Source organism: Podarcis erhardii (genome assembly GCF_964252035.2).
Source record: "Podarcis erhardii genome assembly, chromosome: 5".
In the NCBI taxonomy this organism is placed as follows: Eukaryota; Metazoa; Chordata; class Lepidosauria; order Squamata; family Lacertidae; genus Podarcis; species Podarcis erhardii.
In genome coordinates this window covers 4,899,450-4,917,639 of record NC_138509.1, presented here as the reverse complement: position 1 = coordinate 4,917,639, position 18,190 = coordinate 4,899,450, and the positions used below count along the sequence as shown (strand labels likewise).

The window sequence follows — 18,190 nt, the reverse complement described above, 5'->3', positions numbered from 1 at the left end:
GGGGCACCACTGTATTTAATGGTAATCTCTCACATGTAGATCAGCATCTCCAAAAGGCACCTGTATTAAAGCTTTATAATGTACCCATTTAATTAAATTTTATGAATTCATTATTAAAGAACAGGTGGTGAATCAATGGAACGTTTAAAAAATCAAATCAAAACTCTGTTAAACTGTTTTGTTATGATGGACCCCTGAGCTGATATGCTACTTCACTGTCTGGGTTTGTTGTTGTTTTCGAAAACGTAAATGGCAACAGGCTGTCTAAATTGGTAAATTTGTGATAGCATTTTTTTAAAAAATTATTTATTGCACATTTCCTTTCCAAAACTATTGAGCTGTCTTGGTAACCAGAGGGATGGGATAGAGATTAGGGAATTGTGGCACTCAAGTTTCCCCCGCAAAATGGCAGGTCGGTGGAAGTGAAGCAAAGGTAGGGAGCTACATTCATCATGTAAAAAGGAGTTGGGCTCTAGCAGATGAGGATGCTGAGGCTGTCCTGGAGGAGAGGCAGAGGAAGGTGGAGGAAGGGTGGCTCCAGACATGCTGTCAGCTTGGGTGCACAAGGTGCTCCCATGCAACTCACATAAGAAGTCATTTGCACCCAGCAGCCTGCTCCCTCCAGTGTGCCAGGGGAATGGATGGATTGGGCCAAAGACTTGGCCATTTCATTTGCATCCAAAAAGGAAAAAAGAAAGATGCAAAAACATTGTGAGACATCAGGTCAACAGAGCTGAGGACTAAGGCTATGTATATAAAAGAAAACTGGAAGCCAACTGGAAACACATGTAAGCAACAAGGACTGCAACAATTAAACTCCAAAGGTATTTTCATAGCTCCCAAACTGACAGGTAATCTATGGTCTTCTCACTACTATTTTAAACTTAATGTTCTTAGTCAGACAAGAAACAACTATTCATCTGATTCCTTTGACGTTATTAAAGACATGAGAGAAGTATACATTGAAAACTGGTAGAAGTAAAGGTTTATTTCTTTGTGTTGATTCTATATACTTTTGATGCCCTGACTACAAATGTTTTAAGTGCTGCCTTATAGCCTTTGGGCAATAATCTTTCAGTTGTTATGTATTGTTCCTTGACTGTATTTGCTTCCAGGCACAAGCCTGAGACACAATGATGTTTGCCCATCTCTTTTCTTTTTAAGCAATCTTTCAAAAGCAATATATTACAGACTCCGGTATAATGTTGAACATAAAGGAGAGGAAATCGTATCATTCACAACAGGCTAGCAGCTATATCATATGAGGGGAGAGGTAGTTTACCCAGATAACTTTCCAATATTTATGTGTATCTGGGAGGCATGCACAAGTTTGCCCCCTGTTTCAGACTGCCAAGTGCACGGATGAAGACTTCAGATACAGAATAAGTGTTGAAAGAAGGATTACTTGTTTGTTTCTGTTTATTTAGGAAATGTATAAGCCGCCTTCAGCAGAAGTCTCTTGGGGGGGGGGGTCAATCAAGAAAATAAATCTATACAACAAAAAGTTCAATAGTAAAACAAGATAAACACATGAACAGCAGCAACCAGCAATAAAAGTGGGCAGAACCAGAAAATAGCAGTTAAAACAGCACGATGAAATACTCTGGAAAATTTTAAAAAACCCACAAACTTTCTCCAACACCAAAAAATAAAATAAAAAATCAGACTGGAAGCATGCAAGCATTCCACTGTGGAGATGCCATAACCAAAACAAACCCTGCCTCTGGTCATCTTTGTCATGCACCCTGAACAGAAATGCTCATTAAGCCATTCAAAACCTTTGCTGTGGCAGGTGGAGAATCAGAAATATGGAAAATTAGACAGCAACAGGCATCAAGCGTTTAAACTATTCCACAACAACATTTGAACAAGGGAAGTAGCCTCTGGAGGTCTGCAGCCTTTCCTAATCCAGCCCAGAGGGAAGAGGGAAGTAGATTTGAGCACCAAGTAAGTAGCTGTGGCTCTAAGGAGAAGAAAAGGTGAAGGTAAAGGGACCCCTAACCATTAGGTCTAGTCGTGACCAACTCTGGGGTTGTGGCGCTCTTCTCGCTTTATTGGCCAAGGGAGCTGGCATACAGCTTCCAGGTCATGTGGCCAGCATGACTAAGCCGCTTCTGGCAAACCAGAGCAGCGCACGGAAATGCCGTTTACCTTCCCGCCGGAGCGGTACCTATTTATCTACTTGCACTTTGACATGCTTTCGAACTGCTAGGTTGGCAGGAGCAGGGACCGAGCAACGGGAGCTCACCCTGTCGCGGGGATTCAAACGGGCAACCTTCTGATTAGCAAGTCCTAGGCTCTGTGGTATAACCCACAGCGCCACCCGCGTCCCTGATTGGGAAAACTCAGGACACAGACATAGATACACAGAAACTGCACACCAACCAGGACAGAGGAAGGTAAACACATGAAAAACCACACTCTCAAACCTGAGGAAATATATTGAATCAAAAGAAAAGAAAAAAACCCCAAAGACAATGTCCTTAAGACAGTAAGTTGGACCCAGTCACATGGCAGGTGCACTGTGGAAGCCTCCGAGGCCAAGCAGAGTGGGTATGCAACACTCGGGACTCACATGTTGGTAAAGCCAGGTCACAGCTTTCTATTGACTCGCGAGGCAAGTGCGGTTGACGTGGCACTGGGTGGGGATCTGTTAGCCCCGAAGACTTCCGATCTTAAGCCCGACGCACCATCCCAGCTTGCTTGGTTGGGGAATGCCATAGGAGCTGACCAGCAGAGCTGGGTCCCACTGACAACCTGGGATGAGAGGCAACGGCCCGCCAAGCTCAGGCTGAGGACAGGCATGCCTCCACCCCGCCCATTATGCTTTGATCCTACTCAATGCCATTTCTGCACAAGTTGTGGCAAACAGCTGTGTGTAACGCCGAGCAAGCACAGGCTGTCCACTGGGAGACAGGCAAAAACCTCTCAACCAAAGGGGGCTGGTGGGAAGAGTTAAGAGTCAGTGCTGCGCTTGTGCACCAATGGAGCCAACGGAATGGTCCTGCACAGCACCAATGGCCCACTGCTTTGCCACTCCACTGTCATGATGCCGTTGCTGGGAGACTATGGCACCGTCCTTCCCCACTGACCACAACTCTTTCAATAATCTGACAGGTGGTAGGCACAACACTGCAAGAATTGGGGTCGGGGGACAAAGTGATGCAAGAGGATTGTTTCTATCCATTAAACATTGCAATTTGGGTGATGAAAAATGAGGTTGCAAGTAGGTTTTTTCTATGCTTTTCCATGTTTATGATACATGTATGTGGATAAATCTTTTTTTTTTAAAAAAAAAAATGCAGTGCAGTCTGTAATATTTCTTTTGAAACACTTGTCAATACAAACATTGGTAAGAGGTGTGCTGCTGGGACCCTGCTCTCTAAAGCGGTCATAATCAAGTAATGCATGCATAGGAAAATAGCAGGCCGGCCACACTGAATTAAGATAAAACAGACCAAGGTTTATGAGCCAGCAGTTGATGGATTCAGCATATTGGAAACAACAAAGTAACAACTTCTACCTATTTTATAGGTTCACCCCCAAACCAGCATTTTCTGCTCTGACTACATCAAAAGTCTCTTATCATAAGATGTCAAGATTACTCCAAATTTGGGAAACTTACTGTGGATCGACAGCAAAGCCACAATCTGGTAACCCGGCCCCAATCCTGCAACTGAATCCCTGCTGACCGTGGAGGGTGAAAGTGCCACTGGCAGAGATCCCTTTCCCATAGCCTTCCTCACCGCCAGGGCTGCCACCACGTACAAGAAGATCTTTGGATTGGGACCCATGGTGGGGGTGGGGAGAGACTGGGTTGCATTGAACTAAGTCAAGCTCAGACTATATCCACTGAAAGGAATGGTTTTGAGTTAGTCAGAGTCATTATTTTCAATGGGTTAATTCAGAGTATGACTTAGCTGGATACAATTCTATGATGTGAACGGTATTTACATGGCCTTCAGATAGCAATCCTAAAGTACCCTCAGACAGAAGCAGTGTACCTATTTAGATTAAGGGCAAGAAAACTGGCTATCCCCCCCCCCAAGTCTCTTCCATCCTATTGTAAAAAACATTGATGAAACCAAATTATCTACAATTCCATAATTGTATCTGCAGGATTAGACACTAGTAGACTTTTGAAATATTGTGACAGGGCCAACAAAATATTAAAATAATAAACTCACCAATTTTATCCCTACCCTTCTTTGTGTTTTTTGGTTTATACCTAGAACAAAGTCTCCACAACCACCAATGGGAAACAATGAAATTTAGATTTCCCCCATAAAATCTCACATATACAGTTCAAGTGCAATTCAAAATCCAAGTATTAGTTTATACTACACACTCCTTTATATCGTAACTCTTCTTTGCAGGTAGTTTCTTTGACCAGGTTCCTTCCTTGCTTAGAAGAAATCATTTTTCTCTTCTAGAAAAGGTGTAGAGATACGTTCTCTAAAACAAATGCTTTTCAAGGATAAACTAGTGCAGGAATAAATTTGGATCTTCAACTGGGTGCATTCTGGAATCCAAAATGATTTCTTCTTTGAAGTAAAAAAAAAAAAATCCCATTCAAAATATTGGAGATTATAAAACATTATAGTTATTCTTCAATATACAATTTAAGATAAAGACTGCCAATGAGTCTTCAAAATAGCAAAAATGTTCCTACTGTTGAAGACAATACAATATTTGACAGGAACGCAACAGAACAATTTTTTCTTCTGAAAAGCACTAGGAATCTATTTGTATGGTCGTAGAAATCTGGAAACTTTTGATCTCAGTAGCTTTATAAATGATCTTGGAAACATCTCCTTTGATTCTTGCGCTGTGTACTTGAAATAGTTTTGTGGATGTGCCAATACATCAAAAAGCGCTTTGATCAGTTTCTTGTCCTGTGGGAGACAACAGAAAGAGATAGCAAGCAGGGACAGAGAAAAAGAAAGAGAAAGCAAATGTATATTTTGCATGGCGCCCTCTGCTGGGCACATTGCCATTTTGTACTTCCCCTTTAGAAATTGCTTCTGGCTTAAAGATTCTGCTTTTTAGGAGTACTGTAATCACTTATGCACAGCGTTAGAGCTAAACAATGAAAGAAAAATAGCAGCTTGGACATTGCAATTTAAAGAAAAGGTTACTAACTTTTAAAATTTCTTGATGATTTTCCGATGCATATAGACGTCCATCTCTAACAATGTCTTCAATTAACTGTTGATAATCCTCTGAAAAGCAAGCAGCAAGAAGAACAAGTTAGCAACTTTTTACTACCAGATAACCTGACAGAAAGTCTCTAGGGTCCAGGGACTAGTGAGCAGCGCTCAGCTCAAGTTCACAGAAGGTTTTATATACCAATCAGACTACCTTATTATCCTGAACTAAATTGTGTCTCCTTATTTGGTTCAACTCAACCTAAACACGTTGGACACGAGGCAAAGCATATTAGCTGGTGGGTAAGGGAAATAATAGGCCAACCGTTTTATAAACATAACTGTCCAGTTCAATGAGAACATAAGGAGGTTGGGGGAAGAGAGAAAACGTGTATGCAAGGTTGTGGGTCAACTCAGAAAATCAAAGGTCTAGGTCAAAATCTCCTCTTTTGTGCAAGCTTCTCTGTTTTCCTTTTTTGGGATTAAATGTGGTTAGTGTTATGTTTAAATGAAGTTTATATTGAAGCATATTTTGGAAACCAGTTCTGTCACAGTCACAAGGAAGAGGTCGAATGCTTTCACTTTCCTCATCATGTCCAAATCAGGGAAACCAGGTAAAGTTGGGCTTGTTCAACAAAGCCAGGATCGAACCATTGTTTATGATCGGGCTTGTTGACAAACCATAGTTTAATCAGAATTCTCCTACTTCAAACATAATGGGAAGCTCTGATTAGCTTTCGGTCTCATCTTTGTAGCTGTGCCAAAGGAGAAAGAGGAGTACATGAACCTGAAACTCAATCCCATAATAATAAACAGTGGTTTGGTGTTATATGAAAAAAAGGACCAATGAGATTTATCCAGATCATTTATTTATTATTTGTTAATTTTATATTCTGCCTTTCCACCAAATGCTGTTCAAGGTGGCTAACTACAATTTAAGTGGCTGGGATATAGTTCAGTCAGCATGAGACTCTTAATTTCAGGATTGTGGGTTCGAGCCCCATGTTGAGAAAAAGATTCCTACACTGCAGGGGGTGGGACTAGATGACCCTTGTGATCCCTTCCAACACTACAATTCTATGATTCTAAAGTACAATACAAAGTTTAAAAAACCAAGACAGGTAAAACATCAATAAAAAACAACAATTATCACATATTTACAAATCAGCTTATGGGCCAAAGGCATGTCTAACTGAAAATGTATTTGTGTGCTATAAAAAATAATCAGAGATGAGTCTAGTTGGGTCTTCTTTGGCAAGGAGTTCTTAACCCTGGGAGAAACTACCAGAAAGGTGTTCTCAAGTTCCCACCCAACGTTTTGTATATATATATAAAGGGGGGGGCACGTTTCTATGCAAATTGAGCCAATGTGTTGAATTTCATTTGCTTGCTATTAGAATTTATGACTTCACTATTAAAAGGTATGAAATTATTCCAATGCAGACCTAAAACCATTGAATCCAATCAATTCATACAATAACAACTTAACCAAAGCAAAAGTAGCTGAAAGGTTTTCCGTTGTTACGAAGAAGATATACTTATACCTTTATTAAATAATTATGTATATAGCAGCATGGAAGATAATTAACTATAATAAAAACAAATGAATAAATAAAAATAAATACAACTGCTGAAAAATACTGGAACAAAGCAGAAAGGAAAAAAAATGTTTGGCCAGCAATACGTTTAAACAGCAGAGCAAAGCCCCCCAAAATATGAGATTAATTTTTATCCTCTGTACTACTTTCCTGCATGTATTGCAGAGATGAGAAAGAGCAGAAGCCTCACCATCATATGTTACATAGGGGACTTGGAATCCTTTGCCACTGTTTCCTTCATTTGATTTGAACTGAATCCACAACTTTCGTGACCTGGAGGTGAATGCTATCGGTCTTTCATAGGTCTGGCAAGTTTCATATGTAGTAATAGATGTGGGTGAAGCTGCAAAAGAAAAACAAACATATAGCAGATTTTTTGGGAAAGGGTTAAACACCAGGCATTCCAAACGGTACAATTTTCAGTAGAGGAAGACGTGAATCTGCCTTGTACCGTTTGAGACCTTTGGGTCTTTCCACCAGTACCATTAGCTCCAACTGGTAGCAGCTCCGAGGTCTCTCCCAGCTCTCCTCCTTGAGATCGCTTTGGCTGGATGTGTTGGAGACTGAACTTTGGACTTTCTGCATACAGTGGTGCTTCGCAAGACGAAATTAATCCGCTCCGCGAGTCTCTTCATCTAGTGGTTTTTCGTCTTGCGAAGCAAGCCCATTGACGGCTTAGCGGATTAGTGCTATTAGCGGCTTAGCGGCTTTTAGCAGCTTAGTGGATCAGCTGATAAGCGGCTTAGCGGCTTAGAAAAAGGGGGGGAAAGGGGGAAAAAACCGCAGGAACTTGCAAGACATTTCCGTCTTGTGAAGCAAGCCCATAGGGAAATTCGTTTTGCGAAGCGCCTCCAAAACGGAAAACCCTTTTGTCTAGCGGGTTTTCTGTCTTGCGAGGCATTCGTCTTGTGGGGCACCACTGTATAGACACGTTCACTGTCACTGAGCTGAGACCCTTCCCCAATTAGAGATTAGCTCTCTAACCCACAGCCCTGAAGCTGATAAAGGTTGTAGAAGTGATGGCAGGCCAAAGGCACTGGTACACATAAGACCAAATGACACCAATCATGAATATGCTCAACCCCATACAGAACAGTCTCCTGTTGCAGTAGATGGTCAGGCCCCCAGCACATTCCCACCCCGCCCCCAATGTGCATGCCAATTGCTCAACTGACAAACAGACAATTTTACATGCACCTCTTGGGGGATCCATTTGGAGCTGGGGTTGGGCAATGGTAATGCTATGCTTAGTGCATGGCTGAATGCTATGAATTAGCAGGGAAATTTGTAACCGATAGTTCAATCTGAAAAGTTCTCATGGAGGTAATGTGGCAAGAAACAGTTCCGGGGAACACTCAGTTGGAATAGAAATCAGGAGCAGCTGCCATTTCAAAATATAACTGTGTAAGAGTATGTAGTTTACCGTATTTTTTGCCCTATAGGACGCACTTTTTCCCCTCCAAAAATGAAGGGGAAATGTGTGTGCGTCCTATGGGGCGAATGCAGGCTTTCGCTGAAGCCTGGAGAGCGAGAGGCGCCAGTGCGCACCGACAACTGTCGCGCTCCAGGCTTCAGGAAGCTATCCGCAAGCCTTGCGTGCCCGGGGGAACTCCCCCCCGGGCGCGCAAGGCTTGCGGGCGGCAGCCTGCAGCGCGGAGCAAGGGGCGCCCTCCGGAGGACGCCCCGTGCTTCATGCAGGTGTCCGCAAGCCTTGCACACCCGGGGGAACTCCCCCCGGCGCGCACGGCTTGCGGGCGGCAGCCGGCAGCACGGGGCGCCCTCCGGAGGACGCCCTGTGCTTCGCGCAGGTGTCCGCAAGCCTTGCGCGCCCGGGGGAACTCTCTCTGAGCTCTCTGAAGCAGAGCGCCCCGCGCGCCGGACAGACATCCGCAGCGTGGGGAGCCCTGCAGGAGTTCCCCGCAGGGCTCCCCAACCTGCGGATATCCGCCTGCTGCCTGGCGGGTGGGGCGCCCTGAAGCAGAGCGCCCCACGCGCCAGACAGACAGCGGCCAGCCCCACAAGCTCGGGGGACAGCGGGGAGGCGCAGCCGCCATCCCACTGTTCCCCGACCTGGTTTTGGGGGGGAAATAAAGGAAAAAAATTTTTCCTTTATTTCCCCCCCCAAAAAAGTAGGTGTGTCCTATGGGACGGAGCGTCGTATGGGATGAAAAATACGGTAAATAACATTCTCAACTGCATACTCCAATTTCCTGTCTGCAGAATTTACTGAGTTTAAATAGCGAATATCAGCGCCAGCTGTCCATGTAGTCAGTGCAACCAAGTTGCAAGTAGCCACCATGTAGCACTGAAATAGGTTCAGTTCACTTCTGACTTAGTTATGAATGTACATTCTCACTACAGTCGTACCTTGGAAGTCGAACAGAATCCGTTCTAGAAGTCCGTCCAACTTCCAAAACGTTCGGAAACCAAAGTGTGGCTTCTGATTGGCTGCAGGAACCTCCTGGATGTTTGGCTTCCAAAAATAGTTCACAAACCTTAAGGACTATCCAAGAGGCCGGCAGAGAGGAACTGAGGGTGATTTGAGAGCCTTGGACGTGAGATCTCCAGGCTAAACAGTATAGACTGATGAACACTTATTGGGGACCAAAACCGGGAAAGGGGGGGTGGAGTTTGGTAATCCAAAGGGTACATAACTATAAATTATTTTGTTTTAATTTGTTTTGTTATTTGCATGGAAGTTGGGAAAGCCGTGGAAGTGAAATATTGACCGACTTTAAGAAATATATTAAAGAATAAGAAATGGCACATAAGATGTTTAAGTTTAGATAAGTCAAAATTGGTTTTTAGAATGGTTAAAATGAAATGAAAATAAGGTATGCAAAACTAATTTAATGGAAGAAAGAGGAAAGGTAAAATTACAGTATGTAAAAATTATTAAGTGAAGGTTGAGAAATAAGTAATAAGGATTTGCTGGATTAACAACTTGAATTGGAATACAAGAAGGGGAGGAGTAAGGAGGTCTGAGAAAGAAGTTATATGAAAATAAGCAATTGAAATTTCATATGTTTTTAATTGTCTTTTTTAAAGTTTTTTGTATTTTTGTTATTTTTTTTGGGGTCTATTTTTGTTATGTTTGTTATTGAAAATGCCAATAAATATTCATTAAAATATATATATATATATATATATAGTTCACAAACCGGAACACTCACTTCCGAGTTTGAGGTGTTTGGGAGCCAAAACATTTGAGAACTAAGCTATTCAAAAACCAAGGCCTGACTGTACCTGTTTTAATGCCTTTTCTAGGACAGCAGAACAACTTACCACTTTTCCTCATTACTAAAACATCACCACACTCGTCTTCAATAGGAAGAAATATCTCAGGGACCACTATGAGAATCCGCCTCTTTGGGGGTGGGCTTATATTCCAAATACACTCAACATTTGCTGGGTAATCTCCAGGGTAGTTGGGAGACTCAATGTAGCCAGTGTAGTCTCCGAGTTCTCCACCACATTGTCGATCTATGGGGAAAGGAATGATAAGAAACTGAGCTATGGACACTGTGAGCTGCCTAATTAATTTTTCAATGCCCTATTTCTAAAATGGGAATTTTTATGACCTACCTCATAAGCTTGCTCTGAGAATGAAAAGGACAAAGATCCTAACTCACTTTGCATATCAAGGAGTGCCTCATAAATGATTACGAACAACAACAACAACTACAGCAACTTATCTGAGTGACTTCGTGATCTGGATCTCAAAAGTACAAATCTGCCTATGCTATCTTCTGAAAGCCTTTATCTTTCTGTGTCCAGATATAGATATATAGACAGGTAATCCACACGTATGCACAAAGAGGACTGCAATGTTTCAGTTTTAAACACTCCAGGCTTCAGACGAGGGGTCCACAAGTAGCATCCATCAGGCTAAACTGGGTCCTTCAGACTGCTATCAAGGGGCAGCAAGGGGGATTTGTGGGGCGAAGCCGCCTTGAGATGTGCCAGCAGTCTACTCTGAAGGGGTTGGAGGCCATTCCTCAGTGCCTTCCAATAAAGCTAATTTCTGACCAGATATGTAGATTGGTTGAAACTAGTGATCTGTTTAAATTCTGTGTTTTGCCCCTGTCATGTAGGGGCAGTTCCAAAAAAACAGACTTTCATGTTTCCTAAATTATATGTGATTAGTGTGTCAGCACACTGTAAAATAAATAAATCAAAAATCAAAATCTTCTAGACAGACTATGACTATATGACCAGGCTTAAGCATTGGCAGTTTATAGACTTCAGCTGTTCACAAGGAAATATGACTTACTTTTGCAGTGTGTAACATTAGTAGAGCCATCAAAATCAGTGCTAGTATTTCCAGGGCAGGTGATGCAGTAGTTCTGACCAAATTCAGGCTGATAAGTTCCAACAGGACATCTGATACATCTGTGGGTTGTAGAGTTGTAGTAGTGGCCAGGAGAACAATGAACTGTGTAGTATAAAGGCATGTTATATTTTTTTAATATATTACAGGTGAAAACACAAAGAATGGATGGTGCACTAGACATGTTAGGGTACAACCACATGCTGCATATAAGGAGCAGAGGGGTCTTGTCAAAAACAGCAGAACCATCTGAGTTCTCCCTGCCTGCCATGCAGGACCTTAAGTCACAGCATCATTTGCAAGAAGAGTTTCCTGGTTAGCTGCTGGCAGTGAGCGCAGGGAGGAACAAACCAAAATGACACCTGGACACAAGGCAAGTGGTACTGCAGGAGCCGTTTTGAACAAACTCCTTGCATTTCTTATGAATCCATCGGAACTAAAAGTTTTAGTCTTCTTACTTCTGTTGACCCATTTTTTTTTGGATGCTGCTTTTATAGAGTTGCTGTGGAGGAGTTAAGATAAGGGCAACCAGATAACAGTATTGCTTAGGGAAGCAAACTAGCTCAGGAGGGAAGATACTGCCTCAAAGATATAATAACTTGTAAGCAAGCACTGAACAATGCCTGTTTACTATCCAACACACTGAGTTTTAATATCCAGTCTGCTAATTTATTGTTGTAAATAAGTTTCCTTCAACTTGAAAATAAAATCTTGTCTTATGCCTAGAGGTTAACCTGGCTGTTACTGAGAAAACAGAGATTTTACCAGGAATGATTGGTGGCTGCGGAAGGTAAGCGATAAAGGCAGCAGTTTCATTCACCACAAAAGGTTACACAGAGGATTTTTAAAAATAATTTTATATATATATATATATATATATATATATATATATATATATATAATATAATAAATATAATAATATATATATATAGAGAGAGAGAGATAGTGACAGGAGTAATATTTTATATGTACTTTAATGTTAGATTTTGAGAGGGATTGTGAAAGAAAAATGCTAGGTGGCCTTAGGGCAAAACCCTCAAATAGCATCTGTTTGTGTATACAATAGGAAAGAGGGTCTAAAAAGCATTTTGACCAAATCCTGGGCATGAATGGAAGATAAAGGCCGGGGAAATGGCTATTTAGGATGAAAAGCTCAAGAGGGACAGACTGAGCTCCCAGAAACCCAGCTGCCTATGTCAACTTTAAAACATACCTTTTGTTTCACAGTCCTGAAACGACATTGCGCCTTCGTATTTTGTCACCAGTCCCCCGCCACATGGAAAACAGAGGGTCCTTCCTGGTTCAGACTGATATGTGCCCAGGGGACATAGTCTACAAGGTTTAAAGCCATCAGAAGAAAAATATCCAGGAGAACACTGCCCTAGAAATTGAGAAGTTCTACTGTGTTATTACCTCTCTACGGAAATGCAAAAATATTTTTTTATCAGAAACATTTAGAAACGAAAGTTTTGCCTGCTCTTTCTTTGGTGTAAACTGGAAGTGGTCCTTTAGGATTACGGGACTAGTCGAAGCTCTCAGATGAGAGACCAGCAGCGCCAGTCACTCTCCGCTTACTTAAATCTATTAAGTGAGCAGTCCCTTTGGTCATCAGTCTGTGAGTGTGTGGACTCTGCAGCTATTGAAACAGGAATGATCTAAACAAGGTCAAGCTCTTTTCAGCCTGACTCTGTGCACATATCCTTTAAAGAAGGCTGAGGAAGGTTTGGCCCTCCAGATGTTGTTGGACTCTAGTTCCATCAACCTTGGCCAGCACAACTAGTGGTCAAAGATGATGGAAATTGTGCTCCAACAGCACCTGGAAAGTCAAAGATTCCCCAGACATGCTCAAAAGTGAATCCCATTGATTCCAATGGGACTCATTCCTAGGTAAATGTGCATATCATTGCAGTTGAGGGAGCCATTGATTTCATTGCGACAGTTTTGCACATGCTTAATTGTTTCTCACCATGGAAGCCAACTCCTAGGTGCCAAGGTCCTTTTGCCCCCCCCCCCCATAAAATATCTGAGGGGGCCAGGACTCCCCAAAGTTGATGGGCATTGCCATTCAAATGGAGTGTGTGTCTTGTGATTGATTATGCGGGGCGGGGCTTATCCCCCCCCAATATTTTATTTAAGTTGGCACTCCTGTTTCTCACATTAATAGAATTTAAACACGCCCAATATGGGATTATATTTATATGTCACGTCACACATTCAGAAGTATCCTAAAGCAATTTATAATTTAAAAATACGAAATACATTAACAAAATCAATAAGACACTACAAATATGAAATAGTAAAAGTGTTCATCCAAAGAAATAGTAATCTAAAACCAGTAGCTACCAAAAGCCCAATTAGCAATGGTGGTGCCCAGATTCCAGGAGAATAAAAACTTATTCACCTAGTGCCGGAAAGATTACAAAACTGGCACCAGGCAGGCTTCCCTGAGGAGAGCATGGCACAATCAGGAGGCCAGCACGGAAAAGGCCTGTTCTCGTGTTGCCACCCTCCAAACATCCATTGGAGATGTGAATGAACTGATCTCATGAATGGGAATTTAGGATACAAAGTCCAAGGTGCAGAATAAATAGGACAAAAAAGTCCAACACTAGTGGGTCCTCTCAGCATTTCATATATATATAACACTAGATGCTGCCACTAAAATAGGTCTGTAGTAACTCCCTCAATAAATAAATGCCTCATAAACAGAGAGACAGGAAGACCCAACTTCTTGGCCCAGTTCGTATCAGGTCAGACTGAAAGTGGGCTTACAATTAATTTTTTCCAGACTAATGACAAAATATCCTGATTCCCAAGCTTTTTTGTGCACACAACACTGCAATTGCTCCCCATGCTTAGAGGGAAGTGGCAGTTTCACAGGCCTTTTGATGTCATCATATTCTTGATTATGAGAGAAGTTTCTGGGAAGTCCCAGGCTTTTCCCACACTGATTCTGAACATCAGGTTATTTTCTACATGGAAAGAGTTTGTTTGTATGGAGTAGCCTAAAGTTATGCAGCTCAGACACAGCTTTGCCACACCAGTGAAATGAGAACTAGGTTAGCAAGGCTACCCGAGAACACATCCCAGAATCTTCTGACCTGCTACTGTCTACCTGAAGCAGGCGCACCACAGATTTCCTTCTCTCCCTCTTCTCAGCCTTGATACCCAACTCCTGCATGCAACATGGAGAATCAAAGGAAACTTGCCTCCACATTCTGACACATTCCGTGCACCTGCTACTCCCTGTCCATCATTGCTTGGGCAAGGTTCACAGGAAAGTTGACCTTCTGTGTCTTGGTATGTTCCTGGTGAGCAAGGAATGCACTGATTATGTTCTCCACTATAATAGGTGCCTGTGCTGCAGGTAACTGGGAAAATAAAAATGGAATCTATATTAAGTACCTTTATTCTAGTATTATGATTATGATTTGTCTTCACAGCACTACTAGGAAGGCCAACAAGACACTGCAATCTCTAGGCCAAACTCTTAGATGTTGTACAGTCACAAAGCATCACTGCTAACATTACAAGTAAGCTCTGAACCTTCTTAAATTACAATATGGCAGGTGAAGCATTTCAATAATGAGTTTGCAATGTGCTCCTTCCTGGAAAAATGCAAAGCCTCTCCAACCCTCTATACTGTTCTGCCTGCTAGTCCAGAGTTTGGACTCCTATACCAGGCTTTCTTTTCTCCTAGCTTCCAGCCTCCATACCTTCGAAGGTTGTAACAGAGTAAGTTTCTGGGCTTAGGCTTGTAGCATTTTTCTTGGGTCTTACCGCATTTCCCGTCCTGCTGCACTTGTCCTGTACTGCAGGCATCATGTCCTTCAGCAACGACTTTAGCTGCTCTCTGAGCCACTTCATACTCTGTCCCCGAAAACTGAATGTAAAATTGCTGTTTGTTAATAGATTTCCTCAAGGTTTTGATTGCCGACTGTAGCTTCTGCTCCATCCTTTTCCTCAAACAGTCGACATTGCAGGTGTCTAAGTGGAGAAACGGTAAGGAAACCAAATCCAGATTTAGAGCAGACACCCTAGTATGACTTGGGAGAAATAAACAGACACAATAAGTAAAGTATGTTAGATGTCTCTGCAGCAGCAATGGTTGAATTATCCTGATAAGGAAATACAGAAACATCATAAGGGGAACCACTCCCAGAAATGTCTGACAAGGCTGAGTTTTGTCCATCCTGTTATATTATGTGACAAGTTCTGTGGGAGGCTCCATGTGTGAATCAGGCTCAACTGTCAGATGATGAGACAAAATGATTTCTTACATCTTTTCCTTCAATGACATCACAGGCCCTGCTAACTATGCTGACCTGAAATAAGTGGGGTGTGTGTGACAAGAGATGGGGCCTTTTCAACTCTGACGCCTGGTTTGTGGAACTTCCTTCATAAAGAGGCTAGCCTAGCACTGTCTTTTAGCCTCCCTTTGAGACCAAATTGCAAACATGCGCTGGATTATGGAGAAAGCTAGAGAGTTCCAGAAAGACATCTACTTCTGCTTCATTGACTATGCAAAAGCCTTTGACTGTGTCGACCACAGCAAACTATGGAAAGTTCTTAAAGAAATGGGAGTGCCTGATCACCTCATCTGTCTCCTGAGAAATCTCTATGTGGGACAAGAAGCTACAGTTAGAACTGGATATGGAACAACTGATTGGTTCAAAATTGGGAAAGGAGTACGACAAGGCTGTATATTGTCTCCCTGCTTATTTAACTTATATGCAGAATTCATCATGCGAACGGCTGAGCTGGATGAATCCCTAGCCGGAATTAAGATTGCTGGAAGAAATATCAACAACCTCAGATATGCAGATGACACAACCTTGATGGCAGAAAGTGAGGAGGAATTAAAGAACCTTTTATTGAGGGTGAAAGAGCAGAGCGCAAAATATGGTCTGAAGCTCAACATCAAAAAAATGAAGATCATGGCCACTGGTCCCATCACCTCCTGGCAAATAGAAGGGGAAGAAATGGAGGTAGTGAGAGATTTTACTTTCTTGGGCTCCATGATCACTGCAGATGGTGACAGCAGCCACAAAATTAAAAGACGCCTGCTTCTTGGGAGAAAAGCAATGACAAACCTAGACAGCATCTTAAAAAGTAGAGACATCACCTTGCCAACAAAGGTCCGTATAGTAAAAGCTATGGTTTTCCCAGTAGTGATGTATGGAAGTGAAAGCTGGACCATAAAGAAGGCTGATCGCCGAAGAATTGATGCTTTTGAATTATGGTGCTGGAGGAGACTCTTGAGAGTCCCGTGGACTGCAAGAAGATCAAACCTATCCATTCTTAAGGAAATCAGCCCTGAGTGCTCACTGGAAGGACAGATCCTGAAGCTGAGGCTCCAATACTTTGGCCACCTGATGAGAAGAGAAGACTCCCTGGAAAAGACCCTGATGTTGGGAAAGATGGAGGGCACAAGGAGAAGGGGACGACAGAGGACGAGATGGTTGGATGGTGTTCTCGAAGCTACCAACATGAGTTTGACCAAACTGCGGGAGGCAGTGGAAGACAGAAGTGCCTGGCGTTCTCTGGTCCAGGGGGTCACAAAGAGTCGGACACGACTAAACGGCTAAACAACAACAACAACAACAACAACAGTTTAAATAAAGAATCTGTCACTGCAGCATCAGTAAGTTACAACCGCAGCAGCAATAATAAAGCAGCAATCATATCAGAGGTCGGCAAACTTTTTCAGCAGGGGGCCGATCCACTGTCCCTCAGACCTTGGGGGGGGGGGGACAGGACTATATTTGGGGGAGGGGGGAAATGATGCAAGAGCACCACGAGCCCTGGTGGCCGCTTACCTGTGTCTTGCGAGCGGCAGGGGCTGGTGGCAGGATGATGAGCAGCGTGTGAAAGGGTTCCAGAGAGGGGCTGCTTAAAATGGCAGCCGCTTGAGCGCTGCTGCTGCTGGCACCAACAAAGCCCAGCCCCCTTCCTCCTCTAGGCAGGGCGGGGAGAACCCAGGAGGAGGGAGGGAGGCGGTGGTGCCGCACTGAGGGAGAGGGAGGGAAAGAATGTGTGTGCTGGCGATCCACTCAGCGATTTCCGGACCGTCCACAGGCCGGATCCAGCCCGTGGACCTTAGTTTGCCTACCCATGATTTAGGGTATGTAAATCTTGCCACAGAAAAGCACCATCTAGTGTGACCAAGGAGCAAGGATGGAACTATTATATATTTAGGAGGACGCTTTATTCCCCGTGGGGGGGGGGGGGTTCACTAGGGGGCAAGGACCAGGTTTAGTCCTGCTCTCTCACCCATGTCCAACAGCAGACCCCTTTATTCCATAGAAGTCAAAGGTTGCCATCCAAGATTAAGGGAAAATGAAAAGAGGAATAACGTTGCAGTTTGGGGCAAATCTCCACCCTAGAACCAGGATAGTTCATCCTTTACTAGTAAGAGATCCCGCAGAGGGTGCAAAATGTTTGTAAAAAAAGCATGTCACACAGTATATTATAAATAATAGTCATAATCATAATAATAACATTGCATATTTAGAGTGAATCTGCCACAGAAGTGATTCTTTTTTGTTGCTGCTAATGCACGAAGCAGGCAATTATTTAAAAGTCCCACATATGCTAAACGCGGATGGTCTTTCACAAACCTGAGACTTCTTCTGACTTCATCTCCATTTCAAACTCAGCTGTGATATGGGACACTTCCTTGGACGGCGATTTCCGGCCTCGGCGTTTCTTCTTAGAGGAATCGCACTTGAGGTTCACAAAGGTTACCTGGCAGTTGTCTGTACAAGGGAATTGACCTCCTTTGCGTAACAGAAGCAACATGGAAAGGAAATCAAGGGGCAAGTTAGCATGGCTGCAGTTGCATCAGTAACACCTGCGCAGCAGAATCTTGATTATCAAAACCTCAGGTATCTGAAACGTCCACTTATTCAGTGAATGTCCCCAAAGCAGCTTTACGCCTACTACTAAAATAGAACTCAGCCTGGCGATACAGCTTGCTCCTCCCTTTGCAGAGCCACTGTTCCCGAGCTCCTCTGCTTCCAGCAGCCCAATGTTGAAAGAGGCACTGGATATTAGGAGTGGCGTTGGTTTCACTCGTGATATCCCACCAGGTGAAGCTGCCATTGCAGTCTGCC

General features: G+C 43.1%; 1 protein-coding gene across 4 annotated transcripts in view; it reads right to left on the bottom strand.

Moving 5' to 3' along the window:
- Positions 1-312: 312 nt before the first annotated feature.
- SCUBE1 (signal peptide, CUB domain and EGF like domain containing 1) overlaps positions 313-18,190 on the bottom strand; it is a 194,978-nt gene continuing 177,100 nt past the window's right edge. For 3 of the 4 annotated variants that reach the window (XM_081860942.1, XM_081860944.1, XM_081860945.1), the window contains 9 exons: positions 17,696-17,854; positions 14,856-15,062; positions 14,285-14,446; positions 12,289-12,456; positions 11,019-11,180; positions 10,031-10,228; positions 6,936-7,088; positions 5,143-5,222; positions 313-4,895 (listed from right to left, as the gene is read on the bottom strand). In XM_081860942.1, coding sequence (XP_081717068.1) covers positions 4,743-4,895; positions 5,143-5,222; positions 6,936-7,088; positions 10,031-10,228; positions 11,019-11,180; positions 12,289-12,456; positions 14,285-14,446; positions 14,856-15,062; positions 17,696-17,854 — 1,442 coding nt within the window. In that variant the 3' untranslated portion in view covers positions 313-4,742. The remainder of the gene's footprint in view (positions 4,896-5,142; positions 5,223-6,935; positions 7,089-10,030; positions 10,229-11,018; positions 11,181-12,288; positions 12,457-14,284; positions 14,447-14,855; positions 15,063-17,695; positions 17,855-18,190) is intronic. The other variant, XM_081860943.1, reaches the window with a different exon arrangement.